The sequence below is a fragment of the Marmota marmota genome, unplaced genomic scaffold (genome assembly GCF_001458135.2).
Source record: "Marmota marmota marmota unplaced genomic scaffold, marMar, whole genome shotgun sequence".
Classification (NCBI taxonomy): Eukaryota; Metazoa; Chordata; class Mammalia; order Rodentia; family Sciuridae; genus Marmota; species Marmota marmota.
The window spans coordinates 5,536,571-5,554,285 of NW_026000196.1; the positions used below are offsets into that span (position 1 = coordinate 5,536,571).

Here is a 17,715-nt window from a genome sequence, read left to right on the forward strand (position 1 = left end):
CCGCGCGCCTCCGGGGCTGCCCCGTCGCCCCCTGCAGGGCGCCCTCGGCCGGGTCGTGGGTGGGGCCGGGGGGGACCGCGGCCTCCCAGCGGGTTCGAACCCAGGCGCCGGATTCCCAGTGCGGGGCCCGGGCCGCGGCGCTCGCGACAATGGCAGCTACCATCTGCCGACTGCTTGCAGAGGGCAGGGCTGAGCGATGTGTGCGCCCTCCATCACCCCAACAGCAATCTTCTGTGGCAGGTAGACCCTAACCCCATTCTACAGAGTAGGAAATTGGGACCTAAAGCGCTTGCCCAAGGTCACACAGCTCGCGATAGCCGGAACCGGGGTTCGAGCCTGCGTGGTGCAGCTTCAGAATCTGCACTCTTAACCTGTGCCGCAGCTTCCCCAAGCTTACTGATGAAGCTCTAGGGACCTCTGTTTCCTCAAGAGGGGTATTGCCATTTCCGAAGGTTGTTTGAGACTTAACAGAAAACATACCTAAATTATCTGGCATAGTGCCTTGGACGCAGTAAATATCCAAGGAACGACGATTATTAATACAACACATAATGTATATGTAACAAATAACACTTTATATCATCTATCTCCTTTAGGATTTGTGGGAGGAAGGCAGGCATGGTCAGACCCATTTCACTGACAGGAAAACAGAGACAGGACGTGTCTCTCTCCAAGTTTTTCACCCAGTAAAAGCAGCCAAACTGGAGGCCAAAGCCAGGTGTCCTGATTCCCAGCGGGGGGCTCCCTGCACCAACCATGAGCCGCCTGCTCTGGAAGAAGGTAGCCGGCGCCACCGTCGGGCCAGGGCTGGTTCCAGCAACGGGCCGCTGGGTCTCCAGCTCCGTCCTCGACCCCGTCCCCAGCGACGGGCAGCTGCGGCCTCAGCAGCCGCAAGTGCCATCCTTGGAGGGCGGGCAGCTGCGGCACAACCCATTGCACATCCAGATGCTCTCGAGAGGGCTTCACGAGCAAATCTTCGGGCACGGAGGGGAGATGCCCGACGAGGCCGCGGTGCGCCGCAGCGTCGAGCATCTGCAGAAGCACGGGCTCTGGGGGCAGCCGGCCGCGCCCGTGCCAGACGTGGAGTTGCGCCTGCCGCCGCTCTACGGGGGCAGCCTGGACCAGCACTTCCGCCTCCTGGCCCAGAAGCAGAGCCTGCCTTACCTGGAGGCGGCCAACTCCCTGTTGCAGGCCCAGCTGCCCCCCCAGCCCCCGAGCTGGGCCTGGGAGGAGGGCTGGACCCGGTACGGCCCCGAGGGGGAGGCCGTACCCGTGGCCATCCCCGAGGAGCGGGCCCTGGTGTTCGACGTGGAGGTCTGCTTGGCAGAGGGAACTTGCCCCACATTGGCGGTGGCCATATCCCCCTCGGCCTGGTAAGTAGGGGCCAGGGCCAGGGCACTTTAGCACACATAGGGGGCCCAGCTTAATGGTTCAGTGGACACTGTTATTGAGCTCTAGCTATGTGCTAGGACTGCTGGTGTGCTTTAACCCTTGCTTCATGGGGCTCACTTTCTGGTGGGAAGATAAAAGTGGGAAACACCTGGGCAAACAAACGTCAGGTGGTAATAGAGCCATTCAGAGAATTACATGGAGTGTTCTACTTGAGACTTACGGGAAATCACTTGAGATCACCGTGATTGGTTGCCTGTACCCTTCCCCTACTAGCTTCATAAGTTAGTCTGAAAGACATTGAAAGGTGTTTCTGTTTGGTTAATTTTGGGCAGGAGAAATTTCCCTTTTGTGGGATTGTCCCAGGCAGTATAAGACATTCAGCATCACCAGCCTCTCCCATAAACTTCAAACAAATCCCAGCATTTCCAAGTACCCCCTCTAGGTGGCATGCCCTTGGCCATCCCGGCTAAGAAACATTGCTTCCTTCCCCCCAGCCTCCCAAGCAGGCATTTTGATCCCAAACAGGTATATCCAATCTCTCTCTTTTCTTTTTAAATAACTTTCTAAGTGCTACCCAAGTTTCTTTTTCAAACAATGATGGCAGTACTGTTTCTCCCCTTTTTTATTCTTCATTCCAGGATTAAAATACTATTTACAACCTTAATGCTTTCAGGCATGGCCAGCAAAAAAAAGTTGGCAGTTTCTTTATTCCTATTGGAAGCTACATCTTTGTAAAGAAAGCTGCGAAATGTTATATATGCAGTTGAAAATGGTGAAAGCATGGCTAAATAGATAAGGTAGGCATTAATGGCTGAAAAGAGCAAAACTAGATGATTTCACATTGATTTAGTTCTAGTTTTAATAAGAATCACAGTGCTTATTATGTAACTTGATGGTCAAAGTGAAGGGGAATACCAGCCATCATTAGAAAAGATGAAATAGGCTTTGGTGGCTGAAAAAAAATTAGGAAACCAGAGACAAGAAGGATTTATTTTTTTGATCTGTTGGTCATTTTTGGCCAGTTAAAGTCCTTTTTTCTTTTTCCTCTCCTCTTTCTCTTTTACCTCTCCTTTCTCTTTCTGTCCTTCCCATTCTGCCCTCATACTCATTCCATTCTTGCCAGTGGTGCTGGGGGCATTGCTTAGTTTGCCCAACAGCAGAAGTCATTGCTGAGGCCTGAGCATAGACTGGGACCTTCTTTCTAGTAGTCTGTGATGGGTGTGGGGAGGTACCAGATGGTGTCCCTATAGCAGTCCACTTTTAACCTGGCACTCCCTGCCACATGGCTGTGACATTAGGTACCTAACCAGCCCATGGTTTCCAGGGGATAGAGGAAAGCCTTGGACAGCTCTGAGCCTTCTCAGGGCAGGTTCCTAAAGGCTCTTGGTAAGGGCTTTGGTCATCAGGCTAAAGAGACATCACTCAGGTCCTTGGCATTTATTTGAGAGTTACATGAAGACTGTAGTATTAATGACATGGATTCCAACTCATCTTAAATTTATCTAAGGTATTTCATTTTAGCTTTCTTTTTTTTTTAAATCATAAATAAGTTGTTAAATCATAAATAAGATGGTTCCATGCATAGCTGCAGACCTGTGTGTTAACACCAATATGACTTTTTATTGTAACTAAAGCTTTTATCATCATAGCCTCAAATATTTGGTATTTAGCCTTTCTTCAGTGTTGTTTTTAAGGGCTTTGACATGCTGAATTTAAAAGGGAGAGGGTTGTAGTTTGAGTCCCTTGGAATATTCCCACAATTTGGAGGCTGAGTTAAATTTTGTTGTATTTAAAACTAGAAATCTCTTTTTGAAATAAACTAGTTTTATGTAGTTTGAAACTATTGAGGCAAATCACCCTTCTTCCTTTCCAAAAAGGTTGCAGGACACTCGTTTGTAATGTTTTGCGGTTGATGTCCACACATGTGGCCTCATCATTCTGATGCCAAGTGGGACTCAACCCTTTGGAGCATCCGTGGCTTCCAACAGGCCTTTGCCTACACTTAGCCTTTTGAATCTTGAGCAGACTGCAGTCTTCTCCTGAGTCAGTGTCAGGCCCCCACAGGCAGCACTCATCCCGTCTCTTCCACCCCCACCCTAGCACATGTACATACATTTTCTCATTCTGGCACTTTCCCTGGTCTCTCACTGAGGGTGGTTGCTTCTATAGGGTGCATGATTTGCTCTTTGTCCTTCAGAATCTTTGCAGCCGTCAGATGACTCATCCTGTACATGTGTGCAGCATTTGTCTTTTTTTTGCCACTGTCAATTAAAACAAAAAATCTTCACTTTGGGTTCTATTGTAATCACCTATATCTTTTGCTAGCACTTTGAACACAGTTTTGTGTTTAAAGGAGGTTTGTCACATTTGTAAAAGACCTCAGAGCCGCATGCAGATTCTGAATACTAGGTCTTGCAAGGGCCTCAATGGCCTAGGCCCAGCACCTGCATGTGGCACCCCGTATTGTAGCACTTAGCTCCGTTTTCATCTGTGAGAGTTTGAAGAAGCTTTGTATTTCCTCTCCACAGTGTACACACGCACCCTGCCCCACTTGACCTGAGGGTGAGGAGCACCCCTTGGTCTCACTTGTATCCCCAGCCACTAGAGCAGGACCTGGCATGTGGTGGTGGATATGCAGTGGGTGATATAGAGTAGAAGTTTAATGTCTCCGTGTACCTCTCACCTGTATACCTCTCACCTCCCTCAGGTATTCTTGGTGCAGCCGGCGGCTGGTGGAAGAGCGTTACTCTTGGACCAACCAGCTGTCGCCGGCTGACCTCATTCCCCTGGAGGTCCCTGCCAGTGCCAGCAGCTCCACCCAGCGGAATTGGCAGGAGCAGTTAGTGGTGGGACACAATGTTTCCTTTGATAGAGCCCATATCAGGGAGCAGTACCTGATTCAGGTAAGGTTCCTGTGAATTGCAGGTTCTGATACTGGATAGGCTAAGAGCCCTGATCTCGGTGGCTAAGGAAAAGATTGCTTTCCGGATCACACTCTCCATCCCCAGAACAAGTCTGGTTCAGAACCTGAGTGTCACAAAGTAATAATGGCCCTTATCTCTGTGTGGTGTTTTATAGCTTAGTAGGGGCCTTTGGAAGCTCTGAGCCACAGCCTATTCTTATTCTGCCTCAGCCACTAATGAGCAGTGAATATCTCTAAGCCTTAGTTTTCCTTTTTTTGTATAAAGAGAACTAATAGATGTGATGGTGCACACCTGTAATCCCAGTGACTTGGGAGGCTGAGGCAGGAGGATCACAAGTTCTAGTTCAGCCTAGCAACTTAGTGAGACCCTGTCTCAAAATCAAAAGGGCTAGGGGTGTGGCTTAGTGGTAGAGCACCCCTGCATTCATTCCTCAGTATGTACACGCATTTGCGTGTTCATGCATGTACACACACACAAAGAAAGAAAATGAAAGTGCACCAACAGAAGAAACTCCCTCATGGGATATTTTTGGGAGAATTTGAACACACATACATGTCAAACATTCAGAACTGTGTCTGGCATGTGGTGATGACATTTCTTAATTTTATGAAAATTGTTTTTTCACTATGCCTTCACAGTAGCCCTAGGAGAAAGAAGAAAGGCAGGGCAGGGGAGAGTACTATTATCGTAGAGCTAAGGGTGCTGAGGCTCAGACAGCCTTGTTGAGCATCTGTGCTCAGGGCCACAGAGCTTTGAGGGGCTGGGACTGGGGTCAGACTGGTAGCTCCGAAGGTCTTGTTTTGACCATTCTGTATCCAAGTTGCTCAGAGTGGTTGCTGGAAACCAAGAAATACTTGCATGTTGGGATCAAGCCAGGCCTGATGCTTCAAGGATGGCTAGGATTTGGGAGGCAGGCCCCTCAGGTCAAAAGCAAGCATAAAGATTTTGTGTCTCACATGTTGGAGACTGTTCTATAAAGGGAGACTGAAGAGCTGAGATGGGGCTGTGGTTAACAGGCTGGGGTTAACACCACTGAAACAGTGGCTGGCTGACCCCTGCACTGTAGCCTACCCCCACCCCCATCCCCCAGGGCTCTCGCATGCGCTTCCTGGACACCATGAGCATGCACATGGCCATCTCAGGGCTGAGCAGCTTCCAGCGCAGTCTGTGGGTGGCAGCCAAACAGGGCAAGCACAAGGCCCGGCACCCTACACAGCGAGGCCAGAAGTCCCAGCGCAAAGCCAATGGCCACGTGGTGAGAATACATTTCTGGTGGGCAAGCTGCTTGGGACCCCCTCACCAACCAGCCCACCTGTCTGGCTTGAGGCCAGGCTGACCTGCATGTCACTTTCTCTGGTCCTCCAGATCTCATCCTGGGACTGGATGGACATCAGCAGCATCAACAATCTGGCAGACGTGCATCACCTCTATGTGGGGGGACCTCCCTTAGAGAAGGAGCCTCGAGAATTGTTTGTCAAGGGCAGCATGCAGGACATCCGTGTGAACTTCCAGGTAAGGTATTGGTGAGAGGGTCCAGGGAATTGGGCTGTGGCAGACCTACAGTTGAACTTGGGGAGGTGCAGCTGCCAGGCCTGACCCTGAGACCTGGCAGTGTTAGTGGATGGCTGCCCACCCAGCGCCTTCCTGTCACCTTGTACTAGGACCTGATGCAGTACTGTGCCCGGGACGTGTGGGCTACCTATGAGGTTTTTCAGCAGCAGCTGCCGCTCTTCTTGGAAAGGTGAGGGGAACCTGGGTAGAATCCCTGGGGTTGGTGGGTCCCAGGATCCAGGCCCACTGTCATCAAGTGGCACTGGTTCTTTCTCAGGCTGGGTACTTAGCCTTTCCAGATTCAAAGAGTGGAACCCCTCTTTGAATCTGGAAAGGCTATCTTAATCTGGTGGTATCCATGTGGGCCCTGGACTCTGTTTTTACAGAGGCCCAAGGGGTTATACTCATATCTCATGTGTATGGTTCCTATTTATTAAGCACCTGCTCTGCCCTCAGAGAAGCTATGGGCTTCACATCTGTCCTGCTTGTTTATTAATCAGTGAATCTTAGAAAGTGATCAGTTATAAGTGTCAGCAGATTTCATTCAAAGTTGACTGTGATATCTTCCGCATTAACCTTAAGCAAGTTACTTGGTTTCTCTGAGCCTCAGTGCCCTGAAGACACTGAAATACTTCACTCCCCATTTGTGAGGTACATATGTGATCATTGGTGGTACAGGGAGAGTTATTAAGACTAAAGTCACTCAAGTGGCAGCCATTCTTTCTTTTGTGATGTGTCATTCCCACATTACCCCTGAGAATGGGATATCATTCCCATGTTACAGGTGAAAAAACTGAGGTGCAGATAGAAATGACTGACGCAGGGCTAGGTACAGCAGAGCAGGGATTTAAGTTCCCATTTGACTTTAGAACTGTACCATGGGGTTGGTTGCGTCAAACTTGCCAAACTAGTTTAGGCATTGGGCCAAAGTCTTTCCTCCTGTGGTCATTTACAGCAGCCCTGGTATTTGTCTCCAAGGTGTCCCCACCCTGTGACTCTAGCTGGCATGTTGGAGATGGGTGTTTCCTACCTGCCTGTCAACCAGAACTGGGAGCGATACCTCGCAGAGGCACAGAACACCTATGAAGAGCTCCAGCGGGAGATGAAGAAGTCACTGATGGACCTGGCCAATGATGCCTGCCAGCTGCTCTCAGGAGATAGGTAGTCAGGCCTCTGGTGGGCAGGGCACAGGCAGGCATGAGGCCAGGCCTTTGGCTCAGCCTTAACCCTGTTCTGGTGGACTGGCTCTGTAGGTACAAAGAAGACCCCTGGCTCTGGGATTTAGAGTGGGATCTGCAAGAGTTCAAGCAGAAGAAGGCAAAGAAGGTGAAGAAGGAGTCAGCCACAGCTAGCAAGTTGCCTGTCGAGGAGGCTGGGGATCCCATGGATCAGGAAGGTGGGGAACATGGTTGGGAGATGGGGAGGGTGGTCCCCAGAATGTTGTTAGGACTCAGGGAACCCTTGGAAGTATTACCCCAGCTTTCTGGAGATGACAGAAGTGGGTAGATCTTCCTGAGTCCCCCTGGTCTTGACTGTCCTCCCCAACTCTGCACAGACCCCGGCCCCCCCAGCGAGGAGGAGGAGGTTCAACGAGATGTCATGGCCCATGCCTGCTTGCAACAGCTGAAGGGCACCACAGAGGTGCTATTGCCCAAGCGGCTCCAGCACCTTCCTGGACACCCTGGGTGAGCCCTGTTCCCTCTAATATATCCAGAGGTTGCCCTTATGCCATCCTTAGAACATCTCTTGTCTGGGCTCCAGTACGGAAGTGGCATACACTTTTGCTGCCATTAATTACTCCATCTTCCAGTCCTGCTTGCATGTGTTTACTTTGATGCCACCAGCTTCCTAAACTCTCACAGTTCAGTGTGCTGAGCACCTACTGTGTGCTGCCTGCAGCAGGAGCAGGTGGCAGGCCATCCAGCACAAGTGATGTGGAGATCTGTAGTGAGACAGTGAGCAGTGGTGTGGCAGTTCTGACTGCCTGCGGAAATCAAGGAAGGCTTCCTTGAGGTGACCTTTCAGAGTGGAAGAGATGAAAAAAAGGCAGCCAGGTGAATATTAGGGCACCAACTTTGTACTTTCATAACCTAAGAATGAGTCCTCTGGGCATCTTGCTAGCCTCTCCCTGGTAAATAACCAGTGCAAGAGATGGAGCTCAGAAGGATCTGGTGTGTCTTGAAGGCAGCAAGGGGGTCTGACAAGTGAGGAAGGCAGATCTGCACCTTCTGCTTAGAGGATGCAACAGGCTCGGGAGGGAGCCTAGCTCTGGATGGGTGCTTGTTGATCTTGAGTCCTGATTAGTTCAGTGAGATTGACATAGGGTCTTTCCTTTGGAGATATGTGAATTATTCAAGGAGATTCCATAGGGCTAACCAAAGCATCTGAAAGGTAGAGATAGTGACTTGTAGGTCTGGGTTACTAGAAAGTCCTAGGACCTTGGAAGGTGGGTGGGGAAGTGGGGTGGGGGGACTTCCTTCCCTCCCCACATCTTCTGACACTGCTTTCCTTTCTGGTGGGGAATAGGTGGTACCGGAAGCTCTGTCCACGACTAGATGACCCTGAATGGACCCCAGGCCCCAGCCTTGTCAGCCTGCAGATGCGCGTCACACCTAAACTCATGGCACTGACCTGGGACGGCTTCCCTCTGCACTACTCAGAGCGACATGGTTGGGGCTACCTGGTGCCTGGGCGGCGGGACAACCTGGCTAAAGGGCCAATTGGCACCACCCTAGAGTCACCTGGGGTGGCCTGCCCCTATAGGTGAGGCTCACTCCTGGGCTCCAGGGAGGAAAGGGTTGGAGAAATGACATCTACTCAGGTTAGTGGGAAGAGCTGGGATCCAGGAGTCTGGGATCTAGTTCTTTTCCATGACTTCCCTGCCCCTCTGGTAGGGGTATTGAAGTGTCCAAGTTGGAGGATAAAGGTCCTGTTCTTGGTCCCAGCAGTGTAGCTGCACTCACAGGAACATGAAAAGGGAGGACTCTTGGAAAGTACAGGGTAAAGGGGCTTGTTTTTTCTTTCTTTCCTGTATAATTTGAGTACTGATTATGTGCCATGCATTGCTAATAAACCTTTTGCAGTGCTTACCTCATTTGTGCCCTGAGTAGCCCCATGAGATAGGATGGTGTCCCTGTATAATTTATATTTTTGTGTGATGTTTGGGCATAAACCTAGAGCTTTGTGCTTCACACATGCTGGACAAGTGCTTTACCACTGAGCTATACCCAGCCTTGTATTCCCAATTTATAATCTAGTAAGTTAGTTAACCTTTTTGTGATCACAAACCCTGAGCTTTTGACAAGCAGGTGTTGGGAAGCCATGGCACTTAAAGAGGCCCAGAATTACTTAATTAGCCAGGACAGCCTGAGTCACTCTTGGTTTTGCTTTTGTATCAGAGTGGCTAAGATGAGCCTTGCTCCTTTGAGCCCATCCATGAATGAGCAATAGGACCAGCCCAAAGTGGGGCTTTGAGTCTTGACTTCTCTGCTGTCAGCTGTTCAGGCAACTCTGGTATAAGAGGAGCTTGGATTTGAATCAGACCAGGCCTGAAACCTCAGCCTGACACCAGTGTGCTGTGTTTGTCATTTCAAGTCATTCTCAGTCTAAAAACCAGGAAGTGTTGTCCATTTCTGTCTCAGGATTGAATATAGGGAATTGTGGGAGGCCCCCAATGAGTCACCTGGCCAAAGTAGCATCCGTTAATCAGGCTGCTGCTGTTCTCTGCCCAGAGCCATCGAGTCCCTATACAGGAAGCACTGTCTTGAACAGGGGAAGCAGCAGGTGGAGCCCCAGGAGGCAGGCCTGGCTGAGGAGTTCCTGCTTTCTGATAACAGTACCATGTGGCATACGGTGAGGGGGAAGGCTCTGCACCTAAGCCTCAGGGGTGGGACGAGGTGTCTTTAGTCATTGTGGGGAAAGCCTTTTGGGTGGGGGCTGGCACTAGTTGTTCACTGCATACCGGCCTGGGGTGTCTGAGTGCCCTGCAGGGTAGGGCTTATGGATCCAGGCCCATATAGCCCCCTGCCTCTCTGCCTTGGTCTTTGGGCCATCCAGGTAGAAGAACTAAGCTGCCTGGACATGGAGGCTGAGGCCAAGATGGAGAACCTGTGTGCTGCAGAACTGGGTCAACCCCTAGCTCTGGTGAGCTAGGCTCCTACTTAGGGGTTTTCTGGGTGGGTACTGGGTGGCAAGGGCTTCCTCTTGTCCACATAGCTCTTCCTCACCAGAGTTCCCTAGGTTTTGGGGGGTTTTGGAGAGACTGCCTGGTGCCCCTGTGGCCCTGTACATGTTGGGAGGCCAAGGAGGAAGCCTGAGACCTCATGGCCTTCCTGTCATTTCCCAGCTTACCTGCTCACAGTTTCAGGCCCTTGCTGAATGCAGGTTCTGGAACAGGGCCTGATCTAGGTGTGTGGCCCCCACAGACTACTGCTTGTGGGCCCAAGGCCAGCCAGCCCAGTTATCATCATGGCAATGGACCTTACAATGATGTGGATATCCCTGGATGCTGGTTTTTCAAGCTGCCTCATAAGGTGTGTGGCCTGCTTCATGCTTGTCCCATGGTGTCCTGTGCTTGCTCTGCAGTAGGCCTCCAGAGTGACTTAGACCAGTAAACTGTCCTTTTTGAGAGAATGTTAGTATTCATGGGATAGTGTGCACTTTGGGGCAAATGTTGCTCTCTCTCTGAGCTTTCATTTTTCTTCTAAAAATTGGATGGTGATGGGTTTTGATGGAATTAAAAATGACATGTGTCTCACACCACATCTGATGTTTTATTGATTGCTATTGTTGAGAGGAGCCAGGTTTGCTTGTTTCTGTATGTTAGTATCTGGCTTCGTGTGTGTGTGTTGGCAGGGGGAAACAGTTGAACCAGACAGATGCAGTCAGAATTACCATGGAGAGCTTGAGGTTCTGTTGGGAGGAGCCCAGGGGCTCTCTCTCTCTGAGGTCTACCCTCTGCCTCCAGCCCTTGCTTCTTTTCCTCTCTCTAGGATGGCAATAGCTGTAATGTGGGCAGCCCCTTTGCAAAGGACTTCCTGCCCAAGATGGAGGATGGCACCCTGCAGGCTGGCCCAGGAGGTGCCAGTGGTCCCCGTGCCCTGGAAATCAACAAAATGATTTCTTTTTGGAGAAATGCCCATAAACGTATCAGGTGGGACGCCATGGGCAGAGAGGCTCATCTGCAGTCCTAGGACTCCTTTTCCCCCTGTTCCTGTCCTGGGGTCCCTGACTTATCCTGGGCTGCCACAGAGGCCTGGCTACATGTCCTAGTACCATGTTCCTTGAGCAGGTCTTTTACCCTCTCCAGCTTGTTTCCCTGTTTATGTAAAGAGAATCATATTGTAGGACGTGTTGTATGTATTGTATGATGGCCCTTCCCTGTTCTAACTGAACCACTTGGTTTAATTGCTGGTGAAGTGGGATGTGGCTGAGAATCCTGGAGGGTTAGCTGTTCGGACTGGCACATGAATTCATCTTGAAGGCCCCTTCCAAGGTGGTTGTGGCTACAAGCACACTTATGAGTAGAACGTGATGGGTCTATCATAGGTGTTGGGTGAGGTGTGATGGCAGGCTAGGTGTTGGGTGAGGCGTGATGGCAGGCTAGGTGTTGGGTGAGGCGTGATGGCAGGGGTGCCTCATGAATACCCTGGGAGAGGAATAAGAAGCTGCCTTGGATACTTGCCAGTTTTTAGATGGCTCATCCTCTTGGTTGATGTTTCGTAGGACCTTGTGTAGAGCCAGGGGCTACCCTGAGTCAAGTTAGTAGGAAAAGGGTTGAGACAAGGCAAAAGAAGAGTTTTCAGCAGCCCAGAAGATAAGTGGGTATGGGCCATGGTGGGATGGTGGATTTGGCTTCCTAGGGCTGTGCCTCAGCCTGTCTGTCTTCACAGCTCCCAGATGGTGGTGTGGCTTCCTAGGTCAGCTCTGCCCCGTGCTGTGACCAGGTACATATGGCCTGCTACATGGTTATGGAAAGAGAACTCCGTGGGACATAGCCTAGGGCCAAAGCAAGCTGCTGATATTCATTGCCGCTCTCTCCCATCCCAGGCACCCTGACTATGATGAGGAAGGCTGCTATGGGGCCATCCTGCCCCAGGTAGTGACTGCTGGCACCATCACCCGCAGGGCTGTGGAGCCTACATGGCTCACTGCTAGCAATGCCCGGGTATGTGTCCTCTGCATCTTTGGCCTCTGTTCTTCCACTCTTAGGTCTCTAGAAATGAGGAGCTCAAAGGGCCTTTGGGGTTTAGCAGGGGGCATGAAAAGGAATCTATTCTGAGCCAGGCAGGCTATAATTCACATCTGGCTTCGTGACTCTTGTCCGTTCCCTTAGCAACATGTTCTGGGTGCCTGTTCGTGGCCACAATACCAGGCATACTAGCCGCAACTGTTTAGATTAGGCCGTGTAGGTCAGAGGCCAGACATGGAGTAGGGGTTCTCTATCTGCCCCATTGCTGAGCAGTAGCCCTCCCTAGAACTGTGGAATTTTGAGTACTGCTGTCATTATCTAAAGACATTCCCTCTAGAAAGGCCCAGCATATTCCCAGTTAACTTTGGCTCCAGGAATAGGAATAGGAGTATTACCTGGTATCTAGGTGAGCCTGACCTCACTCTTTCTGCAGCCTGACCGAGTAGGCAGTGAGTTGAAAGCCATGGTGCAGGCTCCACCTGGCTATGTCCTTGTGGGTGCTGACGTGGATTCACAGGAGCTGTGGATTGCAGCTGTTCTCGGAGATGCCCACTTCGCTGGCATGCATGGTGAGTCTTGCAGGGGCAAGACAGCCCAAACCCTCAGCTAGGCCAACTGTTTCTGAGCTTCCTTTTTCACTCCTGCTTTGTCCTTTAGGCTGCACTGCTTTTGGGTGGATGACACTGCAGGGCAGGAAGAGCAGGGGCACTGACCTACACAGTAAGACAGCTACCACAGTAGGCATCAGCCGTGAGCATGCCAAAGTCTTCAACTATGGCCGCATCTATGGGGCTGGACAACCATTTGCTGAACGCCTACTGATGCAGTTCAACCACCGGCTTACAAGGCAGGAGGCAGCTGAGAAAGCCCAGCAGATGTATGCTGTCACCAAGGGCCTCCGACGGTGAGGGTCCTTCTACCCACCTTACTGCCCAGTCTCAGGCCTGCTTTATTGCTGCCGTCTTTGTTCGTCACCTGAGCTATCTCCCTCCAAAGCTTTGTGACCTAGCTACAGAGTGACTTGTCTTTGGAATTGTATGCTTGTTAAGTTTTTTCTGAGAGAGGTAAAGCTGTACTGAGGTTGTCACTGAGTGGTAGCACAGCTCTGGTTACACAGCATAAACAGCATAGGAGTCTTAAACTCAAGTGCCTGAGGAATAAGTGCATGAGACAAGAGTTGCCAGGAGAGCACTGTGGGTAACTGCAGAGTGTCAACTGATTCTGATATAGAAGCTTGACCAGGCTTCCAGTTTACTTCTTACCTGTTTCACATACTTATACTGCACTTAGAGCCCTCACAGGCTTCTTGAGGAGGAGAGGTACAGGAACATTTACAGCTTTGTTCAGTATAGTGAATACGTGTCCACATTTAGTTAGCTCACTCAGTGTGGAAACGCTTCCTCGTGAAAGAACAAAAGTTGACGAAGTGGCAAATGGGGTAGCAGTGACACATCAGTGCAGGGAAGGGGAGCCTAGTATTGTTGTAGGTAAATGGGGGTGCCTCATAGTTGCATGAGCTGGCTAAGGTCATACCGCAGTGTGCGCCTGGGGAAATGCAAAGGGCAGAGAAGAGAAAAGGTTTAGGCTTAATTGTGGAGATTCTGAAGGCATCACAGATAAGTTGAACCGTAGGATCAGATGGTGACAACATTCAGGGGACAAGCCTAGTGGTGTGCATGATGGACTGAAGTCTGGGGGTTAAGGAGGATAAGTAGGACCTCCCTATTCTCTGCTTCTCCAAATGCCTTGTACTCTTGAAGGAGTAATGTTTTTACCCCTGGCTAAATTGCTTAGCCAGGGCAATTTAGCAAGACCCTGTCACTCCCTTGAAATCTGGAGTGATGGCCGTTGCTGTCTCCGAGACACACACAATATCACTGATCATTGGACAGTTCACCATCTCAGGTGTTAGAACAGTAAAAATAGTAATAGCTCTTGCATTACAGTCTGTCCTTTATTGGGTACCGTAGTGTAGCCCAGGCTTTGGGGCTACAAATGCCCAAATTCCTGTCTGGGCGGCTCCTCTTCCTTGCTGCATGACCCCAGTAAGTCACTTATTTGAGCTTTTGTTTCCTTCTCTGAAATAAAGCCCTGTGGGGGAGGGTTATGGCACCAAGGTGCTCTTATAGGAATCATGGTGGTACACTACCTTCAGGTATCGGCTTTCTGATGAGGGCGAGTGGCTGGTGAGACAGTTGAACCTCCCTGTGGAGAGGACTGAGGATGGATGGATTTCCCTGCAGGACCTGCGCAAGATCCAGAGAGCAGCTTCAAGGAAGTGAGAATTCTGTTTAGGATGGAGGGATGGGTGTGAGGTGGCTCCACAAGAGCTGGGTGCTTTGATTTTTTTAGCTCTGAAATGTTGAAAGACAAAGCCTATTCTGTTTCTGCTCCTGCTTTCCCCAGGTCATGCTGGAAGAAATGGGAGGTAGTTGCTGAGCGAGCATGGATAGGGGGTACAGAATCAGAAATGTTCAACAAGTTGGAGAGTATAGCCACATCAGACACACCACAGACCCCAGTGCTGGGTTGCCGCATCAGCCGAGCCCTGGAGCCCTCGGCTGTCCAGGGGGAGGTAACTTGCCAACCTTTGAAGCAGGGAGTGGGCACCACCAGTTTGACAAATGGGGCCAGAGTGGAGCTCCTGCCTGTGCTCTTAGATTCCCCACCCCAGAACTAACACCCATGCCCACCTATCCTTCCCTAGTTTATGACCAGCCGTGTAAACTGGGTGGTGCAGAGCTCTGCTGTGGACTACTTACACCTCATGCTTGTGGCCATGAAGTGGCTATTTGAAGAGTTTGCCATTGATGGACGCTTTTGCATCAGTATCCATGATGAGGTTCGCTACCTGGTACGGGAAGAGGATCGCTACCGTGCTGCCCTGGCCCTGCAGATCACCAACCTCCTAACCAGGTATGTGGGGCCCATGGCCCCTCTGGCTCAGCCATGTGTTCCTTTCTTGGGTCCAGCTAAAAAGCAGTTTTAAATTTCATCAGCCCAGAAATGAACGTCTTTTAGCTTTTATCTCTAATTTTTAAAATATATTAAAGTCCTAAAAAAAAATTGGCCTCAACTTTTTAAAACAATTTGTTGGATTTCAAAGTGTCATATACCAAGGCTAGGTCACTGAACTGATGCTGAGGTCAGAGGAGTTGTTCCAAAGAGTAGTTCTCAAACTTTTCCCCTAGGAATAATACATTTTCCTCAATTCCTAGAAAAGTGAAATGTTTTCCTTTCACCCATAAGTTGGGTGTGGTTGTACATACCTGTAATGCCAGCAACTCAAGAGGCTGGGACAGGAGGATCAAAGTCTGAGGCCATCCAGGGCAATTTAGCAAGATCCTGTCTCAAAAATGGAAAGGACTGGGGAGTGTAGCCCCCTGGGTTCAATCCCCAGTACTGAACAGAACAAAACTTTTGCCCCATAAATGTTTTCTTAAGTGCTACAAGTTTGTTAGTAGTCAGAATAACAGAAAACACTGCTAATGGGGAAACTCGAATGTGAGTGAAGAAAACACTTTATTAGTATTAGCTGAATTGTATTTTCTTGTAGTAAAATTCCTAGTTCATATGGGTGAGTAAAATGGTATTACCATTCATTCCATGTTGCTCTGCCACCTAGAACCAGTTTGAAAACCATAATCTGTCCTGATTAATGGGTAAATAACAAATGTTCACAATGCTAACATTGTCACCATTGCCCTCTTAATTATCCCCTATGGGGTTTACTTAACAAAGTCTTCATTTACTGCTCAAACTCTGGCCCAATAATTGGAAATAATTTTATATCAATAAAGTGTAACAAACCGGAAAATGTGTGTTGTCCGTAATTGCATCTCAGTCTCTCAGCAGGAGGTGTAGGCTGTTTGGAGCAGTGCTGCCCTCCAGCTCCCTGGTTGGGACTGGGGAATTGGTGCAGGGGAAGCTCTACTATAAGGGGTATGTGATGGTTTCTCCTGGTTTCACAGCAGGGGCATGACTGAGAGGGGAGATTGGGTTTCTTTCAGGTGCATGTTTGCCTACAAGCTGGGTCTGAATGATTTGCCCCAGTCAGTCGCCTTTTTCAGTGCAGTCGATATTGACCAGTGCCTCAGGAAAGAAGTGACCATGGATTGTAAAACCCCTTCCAACCCAACTGGGATGGAAAGGAGATACGGGATTCCCCAGGGTGAGCACAACACATTTGTTCCTAATATACATACAATAGTGTGAGGTGGGCCAGAAAGTACAAAGTGATCTTTGGTCAGAAAACAGGCAACTTGAGGCCCCAGTGAAGAAATCTACGCATGTAATATTCCAGGATATTTCAGTTTATAAGGTGCCCTAGATCCAAAGTGAATGTGATGTTCAAATCAGAGGTCTGTTTCTAGAAAGCAGTTCATTTATACCTGTCCCTTCTTCAACCAGACGATAAAGTTTTAATGGATTTACTGTATAAAGTCAAAAGTGCCTTTTTTAGGTGGGAAAAAAAAAAATCTGTGCTACAAACACCAAACAAATCAGAAAGTTTATTTTCTATTTGACCTTAAGTTAGGTCCTTTTCTGATTTCTGGGCTCTCAGTTATAAGTTTCAAGGCATCCTAACCAGTTTGCACTGTCTTTCAGGTGAAGCGCTGGATATTTACCAGATAATTGAACTCACCAAAGGCTCCTTGGAAAAACGAAGCCAGCCTGGACCATAGCTCTGCCTGGAGGCACTGTATTTGCTCCTGTGGAGCTTCATCGGGGCAGTGCAGGCTCCCAAACTCAGGCTTTCAGCTGTGCTTTTTGCAAAAGGGCTTGCCTAAAGCCAGCCATTTTTCAGTAGCAGGACCTATCAAGAAGACTCCTTCTAACTGAAGGTGCAATTGATGCCAACATGGGTGTGGGCTGTAGGACAAGGGGCACTGTTGTGTTGGGCAAAAAGAAAGCAGACGCCCCAAAGTTCACACTAACTCAGGCACTTCATTTTTTTCTTTTCTTGGCTGGTTCTTCATTCTGTCCCCTGTGCTCTGATGCAGTGCCCTAGAGGGGAGAGAGAATGCTCTATCGTGAGAGACCTGCTCTAAGGCAGTGGAAATAAACACAAAAACCCTGTACCTTCTTGCATCAAAGCCTGTTATCAGTCATGTTGCCCCACGGCCACCTTTTTCTACTCATGGGAGATAACTATGCTGAAAAAAGGGAGGGAGGCATTCCAAAGTAGACTAATTCTCTTAGGACATCTGTTACACTGGGGAATCAAGGGACAAGATGTTAGCCTCAAGAATAAAAATGCTACAGGACCTTCCAGCTTGAATGCCAAGAAGGTTAAAGGGAGTGTGGGTGGGGCCAGGGACATTATGGCCCTCAAGTGTGATAATCTGAAATACAGGTTCAAAATTTTTGAGAATCCAGAAAACCAGATGCATTTGTTACTCCTAAGGATACACTGGGCCCTGTTTCAAAGATGCTAAAGGGACAGGAGTATGGTACTGTTAACTGGTAAAACTAAAGAGAGGAACAAGCAGGCATGCAAACAGAAGGAAGCACCACCCAATCTAAACAGTAGCCCTACTCTGAAGGCATGTGTAACAGGAAGCTAGCTGGTTGTGATCCACAAAAAGACTGTCGCCATCCTCTTCCTAGAAATATCTACCAAAAAGGTTATAAAGTGTGAATTGGATGTTGTGGTGG

General features: G+C 49.4%; 2 protein-coding genes across 9 annotated transcripts in view; one reads left to right on the top strand and one right to left on the bottom strand.

Moving 5' to 3' along the window:
- Window positions 1-109: 109 nt before the first annotated feature.
- Polg (DNA polymerase gamma, catalytic subunit) lies at window positions 110-17,138 on the top strand. Of its 7 annotated transcripts, none has more exons than XR_007342837.1 (23): window positions 110-1,373; window positions 4,100-4,295; window positions 5,407-5,571; window positions 5,682-5,828; window positions 5,978-6,057; window positions 6,846-7,028; window positions 7,121-7,263; window positions 7,423-7,552; window positions 8,394-8,630; window positions 9,599-9,719; window positions 9,924-10,010; window positions 10,292-10,399; window positions 10,859-11,019; window positions 11,759-11,812; window positions 11,916-12,033; window positions 12,491-12,626; window positions 12,715-12,961; window positions 14,213-14,335; window positions 14,464-14,632; window positions 14,765-14,973; window positions 15,902-15,999; window positions 16,128-16,228; window positions 16,666-17,138. XR_007342837.1 is itself a non-coding variant. In XM_015493085.2 (23 exons), exons 1-23 carry the CDS (start codon window positions 757-759, stop codon window positions 16,740-16,742), a joined length of 3,702 nt encoding a protein of 1,233 aa, XP_015348571.2. In that variant the 5' UTR covers window positions 110-756; the 3' UTR covers window positions 16,743-17,138. The 7 variants fall into 7 exon arrangements, 4 of the variants coding, with proteins under 4 accessions (XP_015348571.2, XP_015348568.2, XP_015348570.2 ...); XR_007342838.1 differs by having other exon boundaries at window positions 15,910-15,999; window positions 16,133-16,228; window positions 16,666-16,707; XR_007342839.1 differs by having other exon boundaries at window positions 15,913-15,999; window positions 16,133-16,228; window positions 16,666-16,707.
- The window catches only part of Fanci (FA complementation group I), a 71,162-nt gene continuing 69,989 nt past the window's right edge, over window positions 16,543-17,715 (bottom strand). For both annotated transcript variants that reach the window (XM_015493080.2, XM_048790275.1), the window contains exon 38: window positions 16,543-17,064. In XM_015493080.2, coding sequence (XP_015348566.1) covers window positions 17,005-17,064 — 60 coding nt within the window. In that variant the 3' untranslated portion in view covers window positions 16,543-17,004. The remainder of the gene's footprint in view (window positions 17,065-17,715) is intronic.

Bases quoted from the DNA above. Each gene is read 5' to 3' on its own strand.
- Polg (XM_015493085.2), top strand. From the start codon at position 757: ATGAGCCGCCTGCTCTGGAAGAAGGTAGCCGGCGCCACCGTCGGGCCA. The intron at 7,553-8,393 runs GTGAGCCCTGTT...GGTGGGGAATAG, and splicing joins CACCTTCCTGGACACCCTGG to GTGGTACCGGAAGCTCTGTC. The intron at 14,633-14,764 runs GTAACTTGCCAA...ATCCTTCCCTAG, and splicing joins CCTCGGCTGTCCAGGGGGAG to TTTATGACCAGCCGTGTAAA.